Source organism: Chelonoidis abingdonii, chromosome 24, assembly GCF_003597395.2.
Source record: "Chelonoidis abingdonii isolate Lonesome George chromosome 24, CheloAbing_2.0, whole genome shotgun sequence".
Taxonomy (NCBI): domain Eukaryota; kingdom Metazoa; phylum Chordata; order Testudines; family Testudinidae; genus Chelonoidis; species Chelonoidis abingdonii.
Window position 1 is genome coordinate 14,937,381 of NC_133792.1, and position 22,149 is coordinate 14,959,529.

A 22,149-nucleotide genomic window follows, 5' to 3' on the forward strand; every position below is an offset into this window, starting at 1 on the left:
TCCCTGGCTTGAAATAATCTATAACTTCACAGACAAGGAATGCATTTCCCACCCCACCCCTTGCTCTAGGTTTCTCTGTGTTTGTATTACCATTTGCAAGCTAATCACTGTGGGCTGCAGCTTGAAGGCTGGTGGGGTGGCTTTTGTCTGCACCCCCCTTCCCAGGCGAGGCGCGTCTGTGTCACCCTATGGGCCTTTCTAGCTGGGAGGCCGTGTCTGCCGTTTGTGCTGAGAATCCAGCCGGCCTCCTCAAGCCGCACCAGAGACCTGCCCTGCTCTGTGTTTTCAGGGGAAGCGCTTGGTGTGCTTGGAGCTGCCTCATCCGCCGCTCCCTTTACATTTCAGTGAACATCCAGCTGTTCTCCCCTCCTGTATATCTTTCCTTCTTGGCCTGGTTTCCCCACATCCATTCAGCTGCTTGCCCCGTGTCCTCCTCTGACCCCCTGTCGCATTCAGCCTGCGTCCGCTGGCTTGAGCCCAGGACTGTTTGAGTGGTGGGGGAGCAGAACAGGCTAGTATTTCAGTGAATAATGTGGGCTTTAGGACCTGCTTCCAATCGCCCCTTCCTCCAGCTCCCACCCACCGCCTCACCAGGGGAGTTGCTCAGAAAGTGCTTTTCTTCTCCCTTGCAGAAGCTGAACTTTGGAGGATTTTCCTTCATGCAGCTGTTGGTGGCTGCACTTCTTCCAAGAGCTGGTCTCGGGTCGCCCCTCCCCAAGGAGGGCACCTTCTAGCAAAGGGACATTAGCCCAGCAGCACTGGCAGCTGATTTGTTTCAGTGCCTGTCTGGGAGCAGCCAGGAATGAATGGAAAGGTTGTAGGGGAGCTGGGTCTGCAGCTGGGGGCTCTCCTCTGCCCCTCTAGAAGTAGCTAAGGAAAAGACAGCCTGATTTCTCTGCCTGGGATCGTTCTGGCCCTGGGGGAGAGTCTCAGCTCTTTTTGGGAAGTGCGGGAGGGACGAACTGGAGAAGGAGCATTTTGCACGAAGGAAGCCGAAGAAGGAATCTCGCAAAGGTTTGGGGGTGCCATGTCTCCAGGCAGTAGCAGGAGCAGAGTGGTTGCCTATCTCTGTGCATTGGTGGACTCCCAAGCCATGCATCATAGAGCAGGGCTCCTCCTGGGGCTTTGGTTGCTACTGGCCTCAGGCCTTGGAGAGCCCATCCCTGATTCTGGAGGGGTCACCTTGGCCTTTGTCTTTGATGTCACTGGCTCCATGTATGACGACCTGGTGCAGGTGATGGATGGAGCAGCCCGGATCTTGGCGCGGACACTCAGCAGGAGCACAAAAGCCATTAGCAACTATGCGCTGATCCCCTTTCATGACCCAGGTAAGGCGGTTCCGGTTCACGCTAATCCTGTTGAGAAAAATGCATTGTGCTGACCTGAGACCCCTGGTTCTGGTCCAGGGCAATGCAGTGCAAGAAACCAGGATCCATGGTTCTGGTCCAGATAAAGTGCCGCATTGCGTTAAGCCAGAATCAATTGTTCTGGTCCACTATGAAAAATGCTATGAAATACAGGCCTCATTTGCGCAAGACATTGCATTGCACTAATTTAGGGCCATTGGTTCCAGTCAGACTGAGCCCATTTCACTCTGGGGACTAGGTTCTGCTCCCGTAAAAGGCCTGGTACTGTGGTTCCATTAACCTTGGCTTGGTATGAAAACAAACAGAGCTGCATTTAGTAAGGATCAAAGTCCCCCTACCCGTTCAAGGCAACTTTGTCTTGCCCTATTGTCCCCCTTCTGATCCTCAGCTTTTCAGCCTTATTAGGCACAGGGCAAGCTGGGAGGTAAACGCTCCAAACACAGCCAGAGCAGGGTTATGCTAATATGGCTAGAAGCATTGGCACCTGACTCACTGGCTAGAAAGTATCGGTTTAACTTGGAAAAGCATCAGTCTGACCCAGACAGCCAGGGCCTGAGATGGAAGCTGCCAATTTCCTGAAGTAATTCTAACAAGCCTTCCCAAATCCTGGGGGATTCCTGCTGCAGCTGATTCTCCTCACTGTTACCATCCCATTTCGATTGCTTTAGCCTCAGGTCCTTGCTTAATTCCTGGCCATGCAGCTTGGACTGCAATTTCCTCTAGTCCCGGAACTGAAGCAGGGTTGGGCCAACTCTGTACTTGGATGGAAGACCTCAGAGTGGCTGGGTGCTGCAGGACAGGGGTATTGGTGACGCAGTAGGTGGCTCTCTGAGGATGTGTCTGTACTGCCAAAAGTGTGTCCTTAACTCAGGTCATCTAACACAGGTTAAAATAACAGTGAAGATAAGGCTACTTGGCTTTTATCTTGGACTAGCAGCAGAGGTGAAAGTAAGCCAGTTTGCTGTGCCGGACAGTGGACTGGCTTCCCCAGGCTGGCGATTTAAAGGACCCCGGGCTCCCTGTAGCGGCCAGAGCCCCGGGCCCTTTAAATCGTCGCCTGAGCCCTGCTCCCGGAGCCCTAGGCCCTTTAAATTGCTGCCGGCGGGCCCTTTAAATCACTGCCCGAGCCTGTTTGCTGGAGCCCCAGGGTAACGGCAGCAGCCAGGAGCCCCTGGAACTCCGTCAGCGATTTAAAGGGCCAGGAGCTCCGCTGCGGTAGCAGTGGCCAGAGCCCCGGGCCCTTTAAATCACCCCTGGGCTCCCAGCTGTCTCTGTTGCNTCCGCTGCGGTAGCAGTGGCCAGAGCCCCGGGCCCTTTAAATCACCCCTGGGCTCCCAGCTGTCTCTGTTGCTGGGAGCTCCGGGGGTGATTTAAAGGGCCCGGGGCTCTGGCCACCGCAGCCGGAGCCCCGGGGCCTTTAAATCTTGATTTAAAGGGCATGGGTATTTAAAGGCCCCGCCTCTTCCCATTGAGGCCACGCCCCCTGCACAGGACTCAGCATACAAGTAAATCCTTTAAGTTACTTTCACTCCTGGCTAGTGGCTTGAATTCGACCCCAGGCTGCCTTGTGGGCTTGAACTCTAGCTTCTCCAGCCAGCACAGAACCAGCGGTATGGTAAGGGCCCTACAGTACTGCAAGTGCTGTATATTGGCTGCTCCTTGTGGGCATTAATGAGGGCAGGTCACTTGTCACAAGGATTAATTATGGTGTTAGTTCTGAGAACCCTGGCCATATTCTAATTTGATTAATCACATCCTGCTTCCCTAAAAATCCTCTTTTGCTTTTTCTGCTGGCTGATACACTTCACATCCTGTCCCAAATTACTGTTGCTGTATGCTGTTACAGTTACAGTGATCACTCCAGAGTTGGCTGAATTTTAGTGGTCGGGTGAAGAGATGCCACAGAGCAGTTTGAGGTCTTTCTATCTGAAGAACACAACTGGGCTAGAAGTCTTTATTGTTTATTTGAATGGTGATAATAAACAAGGAAACAATGCTCTAAGTTAAATAAAGATGAAAGTTGCTCCTCTTACTGGTCCTTGCTTATGTACACATCCATGAGGTGCTAATCATTCATACCAAATAAGAACAAGCTCTCTGCCAAAAATTCAGACAGAAAATAGCAATTATGAAGAAAGGAACATTTGAATTAAGAATACTGAAGACAGCAGGAGAAGCTGTCAGAGGCACTTTTAGAATGAACCGGCATCTGTCTGTTGTGTACACTCCTTAAAATAGAAACAGGACCCCTCTTTATAGCCTTGCATCCTTTGGTCGATGGGGATGCATCTGTCTTTTGTAACAGAGAGAACAGCTGGCTTGTCCATTAAACCCAGGCAGCTCGTGTTTCTGCACTGGTTACCGTTGGAGATGGCCCCCCGAAGAACATTAGGCCAGGTGATTTGAGTGGACTCCATTTAATATGGTCCTGTGTATGGAATGTCTCAAGGTACTGAACATGACTCTTCCTTGGGGATGGACCCAGATAAGTCAGTTGACTCTGTGGCTCATCTAAATGGGGATACTTAAGGACTTGGCAAGTTCCCGTTCCTCCATTCTCTGTCCCACGCTGCTCCACACCGGGAAGTTTCATACCCACAACATCTGCTCTGCATGTGCTGTGCATTGTTGCCATCACACCACAGCCAAGGTCCTGCCCTCACAGGAATAACTACCCAGCAGGGCTCTGTCTTGTAGTCTAGGCCGGACCAAGGCCAGGCTGCAGTCCAAGGCCGTAGCTCAGTCTGGTAACCTAGTTACTGTGCTGATCGGCCTTGTCCATGCTGCAAGGCCAACCATCTTTTAAAAGTCTGGAGGGATTCTGGGGCTGCACCCGTGTCCTCTGGTATGGTAGCGGTTACAACCCTCCTTGGGCTTTGTAAGGGTGATCACCTCTCAGTGCCGTCACAAAGGGCACCTGGAAAGCAGAGGGTCTCCGTCAACCCGGGAAAGAGCTGAAATAGCTTGGGAGGTGCGGGAGGATGGGGCATGGTGGGCAGGGCTGAGGGAAGTGCTCAGGCCCTGTGGTACTTCTGTCCCACTGTAACTGTTTACGTTTGCATAGAAACAGATGGGGTTCCCTCTTTCCAAGGACTCGTCTGGCTGCAAAGTCCCTTGTCAGGCCAGGTGTCTGGTTTGCTGTAACTGGAGCACCCTGGCTTGGTAAATTGGCCATCTCTCCTGTTAAGCTAAAGGAAAAGCCTTCCAGTCTCTGTGGGAGTTGGTCAGAGAGTTGACGTTGTTTCAGAGGCCTCCGAGCCTGTCTCATGTCCAGAGAGAAGCGGTCTAGGGAAGGGGTGCGATTGGTCAGTTCACTGGTGCTGAGCCAAAGTTCGGTGTGTTGATGGCTCTTTGCACCGAAATATGGCATCATTCATCTGAAGGTCTCTTCCATTAAAACTCCCAGCCCTCCTCTGAGGCAGATCGGTGCTCTTAACCCCCAGAGAGCGGTGGGAAAACTGAGACGCAATAGACCTGTGAAAGTGCATTGTGTTAACTACTCTTAGCTAACTTGATGCAAAACATGATTTTTGCCTTTGGGGAGAACAAGGGCAGTCATGTTTTAATAACATGTTAGGAGCTGGTCGTGGTTAACTCTAGGGCAGAGTCGGTTTAGTGTTGCATTAGTTAAAACGTGTCAGCGTGATGTATTTTCTCATTGTAGACAAGGCTGCAGTGACATGCCCCGGGTCACAGCCAGGAAGTAGAACCCGGGAGCTTGGGCATCCACCTGCCCTGCTCTAGCCACTAGCAGAATAGTAGGCTTTGAAGGTGCCCCCCCGTCTCACCCAAATCTGCAAGGCCCAGAGGGGAGGGGTGTTAACCGTGTAAAGGCATCGCTCACATGGGAAGATGCCTGCTGCACCGATGAGGGTACGTCTACACTGCAGTTAAAAACCCATGGCTGGCCTGTGCCAGCTGACTTGGGCTTGGGGGCTCAGGCTGCGAGGTTGTCTAATTGCAATGAAGACATCTGGGCTCGGGCTGGCGCCTGGGCTATAGGACCCTGTGAAGTGGGGGAGTTCCAGAGCTGCATGGGCCAGCTGCGGTGTTTCCTTGCAGTGTAGACATACCCTGAGTGTGATGGAATCTGCTCTTGTGGCCTGAGCACAGGACTGAGCCAGCAACTCCTGAATTCCAACCCTCTGTCAACAAAGGGTATGTCTGCACTCCCGTTGTGGGGTATGATGCACCTGAGCCAGCTTTACTTAGCGCTGGTACCAGAGCAGCGAAGCTGCAGCGGCAGCACGGCCCTTCTGTGCTGACTTGGTGCCTGAGTGCCTGGCTCGGTCCCGTTTGCAGGACCAAGCCATATGGGGGTGTAACAAAGTCCTGTTACAATGTGGGTGAGACCTAAATAGCCTGTAATCTAGAAAGTGTCCCATTACAGGGCTGCTTTTTTGGGAGGCCAGAGGGGAGATTACCTTTCAATGCCACACGGGATGGTGGCCACCGTGGAAAACCACCGACTAGCCGAGCCATCATCTACCAGCCCAGTAAAGGAGACCCAGCGTTCTTCCAGTGGCAAGGGAGTGTTCTTTGAAAGGAAGCTATAGTTGCTGATTCAGGTTTCTGGGGACAGGCAGAAACTAACATAGGCCTTTTGGTGTTTGTGGTGGTGTTGTAGCTGTGTTGGGCCCAGGATACTAGAGAGACAAGGTGGGTGAAGAAGAACTCTGTGTAGCTTGAAAGATTGTCTCTTTCACCAACAGAGGTTGGTTCAGTAAAAGATATTACCTCACCCACCTTTTCTCTCTCATAGGCCTAGAGGGGCTGATATAGGGAAACTTAATATATGAGAGAGAAGGAAGATTACAGACTTGTGCCCAGAGAGGAGAAAGTGCTGATATCTGCTGTCTCGATATCTTTGGCAGAGGTTGGACCAGCAACCCTCACAGAAGATCCCGAGGAGTTCCAGCGAGAGCTCAGAGGTCTCTATGTTCAGGTACAGTTGTCCACCTCATCTTAAAATCTGTAGTGTCGGCTAGTGGCCTGTGGTAACTGGTATTTGAAACCTGAGTGTGGCCAGTTTAGAAACCCAGCTTGTTTGGTTGGAATGTAACCCTTAGCGGTTGGCAAAGAAGCCCCAGATGCTAAGGGGTGTAACTCCTAAGCTGAGCTGACATGAAATCCGGGCCAGAGGAAAGAATTTGGCTTTGTCATTACATTTAAAAGTAACTAGGAGCATCCTCCAGCAGCACGATCCTCTCTGCTACGTGTGGACTGGGTGCAGCGAGGAATTCTGGTGGCACTTGTCACTCTTAAGGGAGATACATTTCTATGCCCGGGGCAGGGAAAGAGAAGGGCTAATGCTGGTGCTGCTGGGGGCAAGTTCAACTCCTAACACAGACGTAGAGCAGCCTCAGGGTGTGCCCAGCTGCCCCTTACTGGAGAATAGCTGAGGTGTGGGAATGTCCTGGTGGTGCCCCCTGGCGTGCTCCCAACGCGCATGCTGTGCCTGAGGCTTCTGGGGGTGGAGAAGAGCACAGAGCAGCTCTGCGTTGGTTGGGAGAGACCCTGGGGAAGAGGTAGGGGGCGGGCTGGTGTGCTCAGTGCCCCAGCAAGATGCCGGGGGTGCTCTGCTGCTGCAGGTGCCATCTTTGGATGGGACTTAGACCTGAGGCTTGTCCGCCCCTGGCTATTCTAGATCCCTGGGAGCTCTTTGCAGGAGCAGGGGTCCTGCCTAGGGTGCGACTTGGGGAGCTACTGGAGTTGTTCCCGACATGAGTTTTCTCCCTCCCACATAAAGTTGAGCTGAAAACAATTTTTGTTTATCTGTTTTTCATTGAATATTGTCACCAGAAATGTTCAGGTTTTTATTGCAACCCCCCAAACTAAAAACATTCAGGTTTGGATTGAAAAACCGAAACCAATAAATATCAGGGGGGTAGCCGTGTCAGTCTGTGTCCACAAAAGCGACGAGGTGTCTAGTGGCACCTTAAAGATGAACACATTTATTTGGGCATAAGCTTTTGTGGGTAAAAACCGCTTCTTCCGATGCAATAAACTGAACATTTCTGACAGAAATGGAAAGTTATACACCCACTGCATTCCACTGCAGAGATGGCTGCATTTTGGCAACAGAAGCAGTGACTCATGTGTAGATATTCACAACCTTGAATGATGCATTGATCTCTGTGCTCTGAGAGCAGGATGGGTACGTGTATCACTGCTAAGAGCTTTAGGGTCCTTCGAGCGGCAGAGTGCTAGGTAAATGTAAGGTATTCTGCATTATTATTGGGTACGTAATGACCAGCTGCCTGGCATGGCTTGGTTAGAGCTGAGTGGTCTATTGAACTCCCCTCTCTAGGCCCCTAAATGAGCATCTCTTCTCAGTCCTACAGGAAAGCTGGGGCTTAGATTCTGTTTTCCTCTGTATGTGAGATGAAACTGTTGCACCAGAGGGAAGGCTGGGAAGCCCTGGGACAACAGGAGATTGGATGACTCTTGCTGAGCTGCCTTGGGGGCCACCGGGAGCTGGCATCTAGTCGCCTTGTGTTTGCACTGCACATGCTTTGCATGGAGGGTCCATTTGTGAATGAATCATAGGGTTGCGAGCAGGTTACTGGCAGGAGCAGTGTGTGTTATCTGAGGTCACCAGCTCAGTAGTCGAAGGTGTTAAAGATGGTTACAAGCAACCTGTTGGTCTCTGTGACGGTCTATAATTAACTGTGATGACAACATCTATTATCATTTATTAACCCTTTATAAACTACTCACAAGTGGCATTTTGGTTTCTGAAAAAGGCACGAATCCTAGTGTTTCTGAAGTGTGGGTGAGACACTGAGTGGGGCTGCTGCCTTTAGCTTCATTCCAGCAGCTTGTGACGGGGCACCTGTGTAGCCAGGTGGAGCTGCTGTTTGCACCTGGGATGCATACGCATGCTCAGGCACTGCTAGTGCAAATAGCACTGTGCCTGTCCACACTGGGGGTTGCCCTGGCTCAGGATATATGCCCAGGGCAGAGCAGGCTTTGTTCACTGAACTCTTGGAAGATGAGGTAGTGATCATGATGGGGCACATGGTCTTAGCAAGTTTTCCCCTGGCTAATGGAAATGGCATCCCACCCCAGGTTGATTCCTGCAGCCCTCACTATGGGCTCCGTTAGGATTACTCGGGTTTCCTAATGGGCTCTTTGACTGCAGGGCGGAGGGGATTGCCCAGAGATGAGCGTTGGAGCCATCCAGCTGGCTGTGGAAGTCTCGCACCCAGGATCGTTCATCTATGTGTTCTCAGATGCCCGGGCCAAAGACTACAAGCACAAACAGGAGTTGCTGCAGCTCCTGCAGCACAAACAGTCCCAGGTGAGAGTCCAGCTACTGGCTTGCAGCTGCGTTTCCAGAAGATGTCCCTTCTCTGTGACCCAGGAGTCACTGAACATCCACTTCCTGAGCCCACAAGGTGATGAAGAGCTGCGCAAAGGAAACCTTTTGCAAAGCACAACAGTACCCAGCTGTACTGGTCCTGCAAAACCTATAAACAGTGCCATGTCTTTACCTCCGTCTGCTGGTACGTTTTCTGTTGGCTAACTCTTGACATATATAGAGACATGGACCCTCTCATAAGAGTTGTTCACATTGTAGTTGGCACATGCCAATCTGCTGCCAGTGGGGAAGGGAGGAGGATGGTTTGCATCTCCCCAGGTTGGACAGTCTCTCCTGACTTGGTTTGCTGTCTTGCATTTCCCTGTGGCAGGTTGTGTTCGTGCTAACGGGGGATTGCGGGGACAGAAGCCACCCTGGGTATCAAGTGTACGAAGAAATTGCTGCTATCAGCTCTGGACAGATATTCCATCTGGATAAACAACAGGTGAAAGAGGTGAGTAGAAAACACCTGAATTTTGTTATTTGTGAGCATCTCGAATGAACTCGGGCAGAAAAATGATAAAAGACAAAAACACCTTGTCACTGGCAGGTGAACACTTTTCACAGAGCGATCACTCCCTATCTGACCTCTCAGTCCTCATCCGCGAAGGAAACCTGCCCAATGCCTTCAAAAGATAAGCCTGGGAGCTTAAATTCATCACTTTGCTAGATACTAAAAATCATGGACTGAGCACAGACATGTCATTTATGGCTCATTACAACAAGCTGTTGGGTGCTCCACACCTTTGAAAATCAGGCAGGTCCCTAACTATGGACCCAGGAACCTGCCTTTAGACTCTGCCTTTGACGGTCTTGACCCAGCATGTCTGTGAAGTGCTCGGAGAGCAGGAGGCGAGCGTTTGTCTAACTATTAACAACAGTTTGGGAGCGGTGAGCTCTCCTTCTGCCTCCCTTCCCCTCCCCTTCCCGGCTGCTGGCTGTTGCACAGTCTACTGACGAGTATTTCCATGGGCAAGGGGCAGGTTAATCAGTTGTCTGCTCCGAGAGGCTGAGTGGGAGCCATCTGGCAATAATAATTACGCCAGATTCTTTAATTCCTCCAACATAGCAAGTGGGTGTGTTTGCTTCGTAACTGGAAAGGATCAGCCCTCGCTGTGGTCTCCTTTTCCCTGCACCCTGCCTCCCTCCCTGCTCCAGCACCTGCAAAACAGTGTGTGCGGGATAATCAGTTAAGGCTGGAGCCTCAGACTGTTTTCCTTGTTCCCGTTATCTGGAGCCAGCTGCAGGGACCGATGGGACTAGTAAATGCCGTTGTAATCTGCCATTCATGTATGAGGTGTGACATGCTCTCTGGTACTCAGGTGGGTCCCTGTTACCAAAGTAATGGTACCCCAGTACCAGAGCATCCCGCAGCCTGTAGTGTATTTATCGTCACCATCCCCTGTGAGGCAGGGCAGGACTATTGGCCCATTGTACAGGTGGCAAACCGCAGCACAGAGACTAGTCGCTTGCCCAAGCTCACACAAAAGCCTGTGACAGAGCGTGGAGTTGAATCCAGGTCTCCTGAGTCCCAGGAGCTGGGACTTCAATCACTCAAAGTCCTGCACCATCCTTCTGGCTAGGGGCAGGCTGGGGTCAGCGCTGCTGGCCAGTCAGGGGTTTCCTGTTGCCAGCTGAGCTCTGCTCTGGAGCTGGAGGGGCTCCCTCAGCCTGCTTCTTCCCTTGGGCGAAGGGAGGAACCGGAGCTGGATTTCTGTGTCCATATCTAACCTCCCCCGTGTCCTGTCACGTCTCTGTGCGCAGGGCCCACGGGGAGCAGGGGCTGGGCTCCGGCACTCGATCCCCTGCAGGACTTCCACAAGCAGGTTGTTTTTCTGTTTTACGGGAACAAAGCAAACGGTGCAAGGAGTGAAACCAAAGGGGAAAGGGAGGGGCAGGTGTGAGCAAGGGGCGGAGGGGCAGGTGTGAGCAAGGCGGGAAGGAGCGAAGAACGTGTTAGGGAGCCTGGCTGTGTCCTGTGCTGCCTGTTCTGGCTACCCCATCTCCCCTGCACACCGCCCCCCTGCTCAGCCCCACCCTGCGGTGTCCCAGGAGCTTCCCACGTCGCGTATACTGGGCTCTGTCCAAATGTGTTTGTCTCGGCCCTACGCATGGTGGAGGTTCTGGTACAGATCTGTGCCCTCCCTAGCCTGCTTTCCTCCCCGTGGAGAGCTCGCGATGTGCACCTCATGGCACCATGATGGCTGGGGTTTGTGCGGTGCCCATTAAAGGGCCTGCCGGCTTTCCCATGGGGCTGGAGGAGCCAGGCCTCACCCTCCAGTTGAGTTGCTCAAGATCTCGATGGCGAATCCTGAGAAGGCTCGGTCCTTCCTGCTCTTGTAGCTGACCTAATCTCTGTATACATAAAGTGTGTATTTCCCCTGCCTAGTTTGTGCCTGGACTCTCACCACTCCTGCACCTTCGGGGCAGAGGTAACCAGTGGCAACAGCCCTGACAGCAGACCCCCTCCCAATATCTCAATGTCTGTGCATCTCAGCACACCGGGGAGCATCCTGGGTTTATGGCAGGGTGATCTGTCATAGGAGGGGACCGCATTTCACATTTGAGGCGCCTTCCATTCCTATCTTCTTGCGCCACATCATCCTCTCTGCCCCGTAGGTGCTGAAATGGGTGGAAGAGGCTATCCAGGCCTCCAAAGTCCACCTGCTGTCCACAGACCACGAGCGGGGGGGAGAGCACACCTGGCTGGTTCCCTTTGACCCCAGCCTGAAGGAAGTCACCATCTCCGTAAGTGGGCCCGCTCCAGAGATCGAAGTCAGGGATCCGGCAGGTATGTACAAGGGCAGGGTTAGCAAGCAGGTCCCAGTCTCGGGCAGGAGGAGGATGGTTCCGGCTATGGGGAACACCCAGTGAGCAGCCTACACTGGCTGCGGGTCCACTGGCGCAAGCAGCAGAGAGCTAGGGGATTAGAGCTAAAACGGTCCTTAGTTCAGTTCCCTTTGGGGACCCGACCAGGGGCTCATTTGATGAGTGAATGGGAGACTGAGACCAGGGAATAACCAAGCTGAACTGTGCTCAGGGAGATGAGCCACAGGACAAAAATCTGTTCGGCAAAAAGTAATGAGTTGCAAAGACCTTATTAAGCTCTCAAGTGTCTCTCTTCCCTCTGCCATGTTAAATTCATACTTTAATTTTATAAGAGGTGCTTTTCCCCATCCCTTCCGGGCTTTTCTTCCCCGCTATCAGTTGACAATGGCCAATTGACAGTAACTGCTCCTCAGCCACTGAAGTTACCCCACTTGGCTGGCTTTCCCCTAGCTTTGTCAATGCACGGTGTAAGCAAACGACCTGCAGAGAGCGCTGAGGACACGAGGGAGACTAGGAGGATGAGGTTTAAAGGGGAGTGATGTGGGGGCTCGGAGCTGGGAAGGGAGCAGTGCAGATAGGCAGCATGGGTGAACGAGTGACCCTCCCAACTCTGGGTCCCATGGAAGGGACTGAGAGGCTGTGGATACTCAGGGTTTAGAATGAGCAGAGGGACATGTGGGCAGCTCAGACTGGGCTTCCGCCTTCCTCTGTCCTGGGCAGGCCGCAGTGGGCAGATCCGTTGGGCCTGGCTTGTTGGAAAGCCACCAACTACTGGATGTAGCGGGGATGGGCTGTCCCTCCTGGGGACAGGGGAGCGGGAAGCAGGAGGTGCTAACCCAAGGATTCTGCTTGCCGGTGCAGGGAAGATCCTTCAGAAAGGCCGGGGCCTGGAGGAACACCTCAACATCCCGAATTCTGCCAAGGTGCTGACCGTCAAGCCCCACCGGCCGGGCATGTGGTCAGTCAAGGTAGGATGGAAGCGAAAGGAATTGCTGGGCCAGGGGCCTATCTACCCCTTTGCCTGAGGGGTTCTTCCACGTGCCCATCCTGCTTACAGCATGCCGTGCCAAGAGACGTGGAGAAATGTATAGATTGTGACTTCAGTGCCTCTCTCGTCCCCAGCTTGCTCCCCGCGGTCTATCCCCTCTCTGGGGTGGAGACGCTGCTGCTGCCTCGTTAACTGGTTCCAGCCTGTGCATCCTCCCCTGTAACACCTGAGTGTTGCCTCCCTAGTCCCCTGCCCCTTCTGGGAGCTGGGTCCCTTGTGATAGCTGCGGCCCTGATTCAGGAAGGGAGGCTGACCCAGGGGCTGGGTTTCCCCTTCCTCCACCAGCTCCATTTTGGAAGGCAATGGGCTGGCCACTGGGAATACTTGGTGGGGTTCTAAGGAAAGCCAAGTGTCCTGACTAAATAGGGACATGGGACTTCTCAAGAAGGTGTCAGTTGGTTAAGGGCACTTTGAAATCAACTCTAAAAGACCCGGGGCTAGCTTCTCTATTGGTGTCGAGGTGAACCTCCGTTGAAGTAGTGGAAATGCTCCCATTGGCAACGGGGAATTTGGCCTCACTGAGCATAAAGATTCCTCCCACGATTCCACTTGTTCTGTCACTCCAGTCCTGTTGTGGCTCTCCAGGGCTGCAGAAGGAAGTGTGTGCCTGCCCAGAATGCAGGCTGTTAAAAAGGTCTGTCTGCAGCTTACTGCAGCCTCTCCCTTCTCCCCTATCCCTGGATCCTGCGTGCTGGGCGGCTTCAGGAGTCAGAGATACCCCCTTCCTACACGTGCTGATGTGATGTCTCTGCTTGCTGTGTGTCTGGCTTTCAGATCCAGAGCAGTGGCCGCCACTCTGTGAGAATCACGGGCGTCAGCGCCATCGATTTCCGAGCCAGCTTTTCCCCCCAACCTACGTTCGACTTAAACCACCCCAGAGAGCGGCCTGTGCATGGTACCTCCTGCTCTTCCCAGGGCACGCGTGCGTGTGTGTGGCAGGGGCAGTGTTGCCTGTAAGACACGGAGTGGTAGAGCTAATGGAGCCCCAGATAAGTGGGCCCCCGCTGCTCTGCTGGGCTCAGAGAGCAAGCTGCTATGTTCCACGTTTGCTAAAGCTTCCAGTGGCCTTCAGAGCAGCTCTGAGTGGACCTTGTTGCAGCAATCCAGCCTGGAGCCGACAGGCATTATTGTTGATATGATGGCAGTGCCTAGGGGTCCCAAACATAGAGCAGGGTCTCATTGTGCTTGGTGCTGTACAGACATAGAACAAATGCAGTCCCTGTCCCCAGGAGCCCAAGATGAGACAGCAGGAGGCTGTGGGCAGGCAGGGGAGCCCAAGGTAACAATGAGATGAGCATGGAGAGCAGTGATCTCAGCCGCTGAGTAGCTGAGTACCATGAATAATAGGGGTGATGTCTGCAGCAGAGAGGAATGGTCACGGTGCTTCACAATGCCTGACCTGGATGCATTCCCATTCCTTGCCTTTCCCTGCTGCTTTCCCCTGTTTCTGCAGGGCTTCCTATCTCTGTGCTGATTAACTGCACTGGCTTGGAGCCTCCTGGGCACCTGAAGGGCGTAGAGCTGTACAACAGCTCTGGCCAGCCCCTTGTCTCTCTGCCGACGCGGCCTTTGTCCAATGGCTCCTCCAGCCAGCTCTGGGTGGGACCCCAATTCCAGGCACCCAAGGGAAGCTTCTTGCTGAAAGTGACGGGGGAAGACCCAAACGGGCACCCATTGCAGCGTGTGTCGGGAGTCGCCTACACCAGTGTGGTCCCAGGTGAGTGACTCTGTCTTGTTCAGCTGGAAGGGATTTGGAGCTGGTGGCTTGATGCCTTTTTGTAGCTCTTAGAGTAGCATTGGGAATAGGCCAACCAGCTTTTATTCATCTCGCAAGCAGATACCTGAAATCACCCAGGAAAGGGCTGGGGGTAGGTGTAATGTCTGAATGGACTCTGGCAGGGCCATTTCTCTAATACTCCCTCCCTGGTGGAACCCCACCTATCTCGAGCGGGTTCATCTGTCCAACTTCCTTCCATGAGCACAAAACCTAGCCCTCTTCTGGGAGAAGGGTTTGTAGCTGCCTGCATAGCCAGTGACACGTTTATTTAAATGTACAGGCAAAGTTGGGGGAAGCTTGTCCTATTTGGCTCAGGGAGTGAAGCTGCTATTTGAAAGCATGGGTGAAGCAGATGTTGCAGTGATACGTGTGATATAAATGCCCAGAGCGGGAGGAGTAGCCAGTTTCATAATAGACTATGGAATTGCAGCCTTTCACAGACAGGAGATATTTATTAAACCCAAACAGCTGCAATTAGAACCATGAACAAACAGGTTACTCCACAGCTTTGAGATCCAGCTTAGTCTCCATTGTTTACCAGAACCACACCCTCGCTAGTACTCTACAGAGCACACACAGTTCTAGTGTCTGCAGAATATACTGCAAGTAAACATACCATTACAGCAGGACCTGTGCCTTACCGAATGGGGCCCTCGCTTTAGCTGTTATAGTGAGTTATTAGGACAAAGGCATTCAGGGGCTGCTCATTCTTTAAAGGAAAGACCGTTCCATTTCAGCACAGGGGTCTCGTTTGCGTTTTTTTCATGGTTATTTTTTTTTCCTCTCCCCAATCAAATTTTCAGTGTTCTGTTTCTGAGAATTATGGAGTCTCAGTCTCTCTCTCTCTTTTTTTTTACCCCATGCCTGTCCCCACTGCCCAGTTCTACCCAAAGTCAACATGCCCAGTAAAATCCAGGCTTATCACAATCAGTCACTGCTGATCAGCTGCTCTGCCCAGAGCGACATCCCCTTCCGACTGAAGCTCAGCCGTGGTGGGGAGATGCTCGGAAAGGATCAACTTTTCACGTAAGTCTCAGGCTCTACTGCAGTAAATCAGTTACTTGGTAAATTTCCCCAAGCCTACATTAGTCACATAGGTAGCTCTGGCCAGGATATTAATTACAAGGGCTAGCAATCCTCATGCTCCAGGGCACAAAATGATGTCTAGCTTGGAGGACAGGAAGGTATTTGCTCCATGGCATAATATTGTACTCTGTCTATGCAAGATAAACCCCTGAGCATTCTGTCTATGCAAGTGCCCCTGTCACTGCTGCACAGGGGGAGATTTTAGGAAAAATCCCAGTGTTGGCCCTGTTGTCAAAAACGGCTGAGTATCTGCTTTTAGGCAATCTGCCCCCTTGAAGGTGCCTCCAGTGAGGCTCTCCACAATTAAGGCACCATAAATGGTGAATTGCTTGTGAAAATCTCAGCCAGTGCTGAAAGAGGAGCTTTCTCTCCAGTCTCATGGGGGTTCTTTGGTTTGTTTCCCCAGGGATTCTGGGACCAGCAGCTGGGAGATCCCCGTGGTTTCCAGAAGCGATGAAGGTTTTTATGAGTGCACAGCCGTTAGCAAAGCCGGAGCAGCGCGAGCTCGCAGCTACCTCTCTGTCACAGGTCAGTCCGGGGACGTGCGATGGGCTCTCAGGCAGGTGACAGCCTCACCCAACCACCCACAGAGCATGCTGCAGTGAGGACTCCGCCCCTGGGCTTTGCTTCAAATATTTAATGGTCAAGCTCAGCACAGCACTTCAGTGTTAGAGGCCTCTGCATGATAGAGTTTGGGAGTGACTCCAGTGGGGTACATGGAGGCTCGGCAGCCTGGATAATTGGACCTCACTGTTTGCTTCCCTCCATGCAGAGCTGCCTCTGTACCTGGTGCCCCCCGGGAACATCACTGCATTGCCGGGAGAAGGAGTGATCATGTCTTGCCCAGTGTCAGGAGACGTTGCTTACAATCTGACCTGGAGCCGGGATGGGAAGGTGCTGCAGCCGGATGAGGGATGGGTGAGAGTCCTGCGGAACCTCTCGCTGGAGATTGTCAGCGTTCAATTGGATGATGGTGGCCGGTACGAATGCACTGCAAGCAATGGCCATGGGACAGCTCATGCTTCCATCTGGCTCTTTGTTCAGGGTAAGCTGTCCTGTCTCCATGCAGTATCTGAGCCTTATCTCGAGATGATTACCTGTCCTTGGCTGAGACTGAAATCCCTTAGAGTCTGAGCTGAAGGGCAGGAATGTACCTGTTGCTTTTCCAGGGCATGTGACAGAAAAGCAGGAATTGCAGGCAGATCCAAGAGTCTTACAGGGCCTATTTTAAAAGGTCTGTGTCATCCTGTAGGGGTTTATATGAGCAGAAGCAGTGCAGGAGGCAGCATCCCAACTGCTTTGTGAAAGTCACTCATCACGGATATCAGAGCTGGCTTGATGGATCAGCAAAGCAAGCATCTCTTTGAGTCTCTGCTCTTCTGGGACCCCTGCTTCCTCCGCAAGCTCCCCAAGCCATAGATCGGCCTACTGGCAGGACTGCAGGCTGGGAACTTGCTGCTTTATTTAACTGCATGCCAAGAGAGATAGGGGGAATATTCCCACTGACTAAACAGGACATAAGGGAGGGGTGGAGCATGGCTGCACCCCCTACTGCGCTGAGTAACCCAGTTAACCCTAGAATGACCACTTCACTACACTGCTCCTCTCATTCAGTTGTTTGGCTGGAGGGAGCAGCTACATATGGCCCGTAGCCCCACCAAAGGCAAGGCTGGATCTGAGGAACATCGCCGTTCCACAAGCCCAGTTTCACTGCTCTCAGCTGCTGTTCCATTGCCGCCTTCCGCCAGCTCTGTGTGCCCCTTCTGCGGCAGGAGGGGGAGAGCTGGGAACTGGGCCTCTGGAGTTGGGAGCAGGTGACTGGTATCTGACATGTTGTGTTTCTCTGTGTGTAGAGGCGCCTCGAGGAAGGGTTGCCACAAGCTCGCAGTCGTTCACCAGGGGTGGGGAGGTGAGGCTCAACTGCACGGCGCTGGGCCACCCTGCGCCCCGAATCTCCTGGAAACGATGGGACCGTGACCTGGAAAAGGACAGCAGGTAATGTTACCAGATCAGAGCCTCGGCTGCTTTGCTCCTGGGCTTCGATGCAGAGCAGCCTGAGACTCATGACGCTGGGGCGGAGGAGGGAAAGGGGGCACCTTATCCACCCCATGCAAACCAAAATATATTGGGTACAAGGCTTTTCTTGCTGTTTCCAGTCCTCCTGCTGGTGGCAGCCGACTCGGTCAGACCAAAGCTTCTAGCCAGGTTACAAAACGTGGCTGCAGCCCAGGCTACGCTACACATCAGCCTCCTGTGTGTAAAGGGGCTGGGGGCAGCAGTGGTGTGGCCAGTTTCCATGATAGGGGTTTGATGCTGAGGTGTTTAGTCTAGGCCAGGCCTTGCCATCATGAAATGGAGGAGTTTGTCTCCTGGTGACTGTTGCAATGCTGGAGGGGCCGGGCTGCACCCCCCGACTATCTGTGCCTGGGCTAAAGAGGGATTTCCACTCTGGGAGGAGTTTGCTGAGTCATGTTTGTTCTCTTCATCCTGCTCACTGTGTGGTGCTGCTTCTTTTGGGGGTGGATATTAAATGAGTCCCCCCAGGAAAGCAGAGAAGGATTTATGGTGGTTCATGTGCCTGGAGAGGGCTGATAAAGGGAAAAAGGGGGAAACTGCAAGAAATGATATGAACCGCACATCAGAGATTAGAAGGACTCTGTCTAGTTACAATTAATACATTTTAAAAAAACATGCTTCCTTATCTCTGCTGCTAATAACACTTGACGTTGCGGAGGCTGTGAAAGCGTGTTAAAATCAAACTGACTTTTCATGCTCTGTAGCACTTTTTTGCAGCAGGGGGAGAGGAACAATGGAAATAAACTTACTTGTAACCTTTATTTATTATCAGTTTCTGATAAATTTCACTTTCTGGCTCATCCCACTAGTGCCACCTTGCAAATATTTAGGCTACAAACACTGTACTGCACATTTTTTTTGGTGTGTTTTTTTCTTTAATTGCAGAAAACCAAAAAAGTAAAAAAACTTTCTGATCGTTTTTTTTCTTATTAATGGAAACATTCGCTTTAGTTGTTAGGCCTCGTTTCTGCTGTAGCTGATCCATCTGTTCCTTTTTTCCGTAAGGGCCAAACTTGAGCTGTGAATTCCCCTTTTAACTTTTTATTTGGGAAAAGCGCTCAGAGATTTTTTAGGGCAAGTCATGCTCTATTTTCTTTTTTCTGAGCTTTGTTTTCATGGTGACCTTCCCCCCACCCCTGTTCTTTTCTTTCTTGATCCAGGTTTTTTATAGATGCTCAGGGCACCCTGATAATCAAGGAGGCTGTCCCTGAGGATGCTGGAAATTATAGCTGCTTTACTGCCAGTCGGATTGGATGGGATGAGCAGATAGTAATCCTACAGTACACAGGTACCAGCTTCTGTAGCTTGCCCTAATGCAGAATCTCCATTGGGAAGACTCCATTGACGTTGGATCAGGCCCTTACCCAGGAAGGGTGTTATTAATATTTTTTGTATTGTGGGGGTGCGCAGGAGGTCCATTCATGGACAGGACTCTTCTGTGCCAGGAGCTATACAAACGCATTGGAGAAGGCACTAGAGAACAGGGCCTCTGCAGAGGACTATGGTAAGACCACTGGCCTTGGGATCACTTTGCTACAGGCGGATGCTTGCAATACTCCTCTGGGGCCTGATCCATTCATGCCAATGGGCTTTGGATCGTGGCCATCGTTAACAAAGTCCCAGGGGAGGCCTGCAATGGTGGATACCCTTACCTGGGGTTACTTACTCTCCCAGGGGCTTGTAGGAAGAACCGGAAGGTCTTACTGAGCATTAAAGGCATCACCTTCAGGAACAAAGCGGTGTGAGCAGAGAGCTACCCAGCAAAACGCTGATGATGTTTTCTGGTTTCACGGTCTAGTTAAGATTAACCTTTCTGTTGTGTCTTATGGTTCCCTCGTCCCTGTCCTCTCCCCTCCTCTGTACTGTAGACCGGACACAGCTGGTTTGAATGCTTGGTGTTTTCCTTAGGTGGATGCATGATCAGACTCTTGAACTTTGTGTCAAGTGCCTTGTTAAAGAGGTTACACTCCACCCTCATCATCAGGCTCTCTGTTCGGAACCTCCCTCTGATTTATAACCCACCTTGTTACCTTCCATGTTACCTTCATTCTCACTTCAGCCCCTGTGTTGGCTCAAGAAACTGGGGCCCTGAGGATGATCAATAACAGTGTGTTACAATAATAACTCAACACTACTGCTCCCTCCGCAGCATTTCTCAAGCACCCTGCTTTTTCCTGGGATATTTCTAAGCAAATGATTTTCCCAGGAAAATTTCAGCACACATTTTTATCTGTTACAGAAAGATAAGATCAGAAATGCAAGTTTCCAGAACACCTCCCTGATAACAATCCTGAAGCACCATTCTGGCTGGCCCAGAGTCTCACTAGCTAGGAAATACCAAACAAGAAACAGATTACAACATCAGGATGTAACACTGCAAAAAAACAAAAGAAATAGTATTTTTCAGTTCACCTAATACAAGTACTGTAGTGCAGTCTCTTTGTCATGAAAGTTGAACTTACAAATGTAGAATTATGTACAAAAAATAACTGCACTCAAAAATAAAACAGTGTAAAACTTTAGAGCCTACAAGTCCACTCAGTCCTACTTCTTGTTCAGCCAACTGATAAAACAAACACTTCTGTTTACGTTTATGGGAGATACTGCTGAAATACAGTATCACCTGAAAGTGAGAACAGGCATTTGCACGGCACTTTTGTAGATGGCATTGCAAGGTATTTTACATGCCAGACATGCTAAACATTCATATGTGCCTTCATGCTCTGGTCACCATTCCAGAGGACATGTTTCCATGCTGATGATGCTCATTAAAAAAATAATGCATTAATTAAATTTGTGACTGAACTCCTTGGGGGAGAACTGTATGTCTCCTGTTCTGTTTTACCTGCATTCTGCTGTATATTTCAAATTATAACATTCTTGGATGACTGCCCAGCACATGTTCGATTTAAAACACTCTCGCAGCAGATTTGACAAAATGTAAAGAAGGTACCAACGTGAGATTTCTAAAAATAGCTACAGCACTTGACCCCAGGTTTAAGAATCTGAAGTGCTGTTCAAAATCTGAGAGGGACAAGGTGTGGAGCATGGTTTCAAAAGTCTTAAAAGAGCAACACTACGATGTGGAAACTAAAGAACCCAAACTACCAAAATAGAAAATGAATCTTCTGCTGATGGCATCTGACTCAGACGATGAAAATGAACATGCATCAGTCTGCACTGCTTTGGATCGTTATCAAGGAGAACCTGTCATCAGCATGGACTCATGTCCCCTGGAATGGGGATTGAAGCATGAAGGGACATATGAATCTTTAGCTCATCTGGCATGTAAATATCTTGCACTGCCAGCTACAACACTGCCATGAGAATGCCTGTTCTCACTTTCAGGTGACACTGTAAACAAGAAGAGGGCAGCATTATCTCCTGCAAATTGTAACCAAACTTGTTTGTCTGAGCGATTGGCTGAGCAAGAAGTAGGACTGCGTGGACTTTTAGGCTCTAAAGTTTTATGTTGTTTTGTTTTTGAGTGCAGTTATGTAGCAAAAAAATCTACATCTGAAGTTACACTTTCACAATAAAGAGATTGCGCTACAGTACTCAGGGCCGACTTTAGCAAGTGCGGGGCCCAATTCGTACTCACCCGGCGGTGCTCTGGGTCTTCAGCAGCACTTTGGCAGTGGGTCCTTCACTCACTCTGGACCTTTCGCGGCACTTCGGTGGCGGCTCCTTCACTCGTTCTGGGTCTTCAGCAGCACTTTGGCAGTGGGTCCTTCCCTCACTCCGGACCTTCCGCGGCACTTGACGGCGGGTCCTTCACTTGCTCCGGACCTTCCGCGGCACTTGGCGGCGGGTCCTTCACTTGCTCCGGACCTTCCGCGGCACTTGGCGGCGGGTCCTTCACTTGCTCCGGATCTTCCGCGGCACTTTGGCGGTGGGTCCGTCACTCACTCTGGGTCTTCCGCAGCACTTCGGCGGCGGGTCCTTCACTTGCTCTGGATCTTCCACGGCATTTCGGCGGCGGGTCCTTCACTTGCTCCGAATCTTCTGCGGCACTTCAGTGGCGGGTCCGTCACTCGCTCTGGGTCTTCCGCAGCACTTCGGTGGCGGGTCCATCACTCGCTCTGGGTCTTCCGCGGCACTTCGGTGGGGGGTCCTTCACTTGCTCTGGATCTTCCGCGGCACTTCAGCGGCGGGTCCTTTACTCGCTCCAGGTCTTCCGCGGCACTTTGGCGGCGGGTCCTTTACTCGCTCCAGGTCTTCCGCGGAATTTCGGCAGCGGGTCCTTCACTCGCTCCGGGTCTTCAGTGGCTCAGGGACCATCCACCAAAATGCTACCGAAGGCCTGGAGCGCTACCAGGTGAGTAAAAATTAAAAAGGCGCCAGCACGGGACCCTCTTAGGCATGGGGCCTGATTCCGGGGAATCAGCGAATCGGCCTAAAGCCGGCCCTGACTGTACTTGTATGAGGTGAATTGAAAAAGACTGTTTCTTTTGTTTGTCATTTTTACAGTACAAATATTTGTAATAAAAATAATATAAAGTGAGCAGTGTACACTTTGTATTCTGTGTTGTAATAGAAACCAATATCTGAAAATATAGAAAGCATCCAAAATATTGAATAAATTTCGATTGGTAGCCGATTG

The 22,149-nt window shown here is 51.4% G+C and overlaps 1 protein-coding gene across 1 annotated transcript in view; it reads left to right on the top strand.

Annotated features, from left to right (window-relative positions):
* The first annotated feature begins 640 nt into the window (after window positions 1–640).
* Window positions 641–22,149, top strand: part of HMCN2 (hemicentin 2) — a 115,526-nt gene continuing 94,017 nt past the window's right edge. The window contains exons 1-13 of the mRNA XM_032797657.2: window positions 641–1,328; window positions 6,242–6,312; window positions 8,512–8,670; window positions 9,062–9,184; window positions 11,350–11,521; window positions 12,421–12,527; window positions 13,382–13,502; window positions 14,061–14,324; window positions 15,266–15,410; window positions 15,877–15,998; window positions 16,243–16,515; window positions 17,324–17,465; window positions 18,707–18,834. Of these exons, the coding sequence (XP_032653548.1) occupies window positions 1,028–1,328; window positions 6,242–6,312; window positions 8,512–8,670; window positions 9,062–9,184; window positions 11,350–11,521; window positions 12,421–12,527; window positions 13,382–13,502; window positions 14,061–14,324; window positions 15,266–15,410; window positions 15,877–15,998; window positions 16,243–16,515; window positions 17,324–17,465; window positions 18,707–18,834 (2,128 nt within the window). The 5' untranslated portion in view covers window positions 641–1,027. The remainder of the gene's footprint in view (window positions 1,329–6,241; window positions 6,313–8,511; window positions 8,671–9,061; window positions 9,185–11,349; window positions 11,522–12,420; window positions 12,528–13,381; window positions 13,503–14,060; window positions 14,325–15,265; window positions 15,411–15,876; window positions 15,999–16,242; window positions 16,516–17,323; window positions 17,466–18,706; window positions 18,835–22,149) is intronic.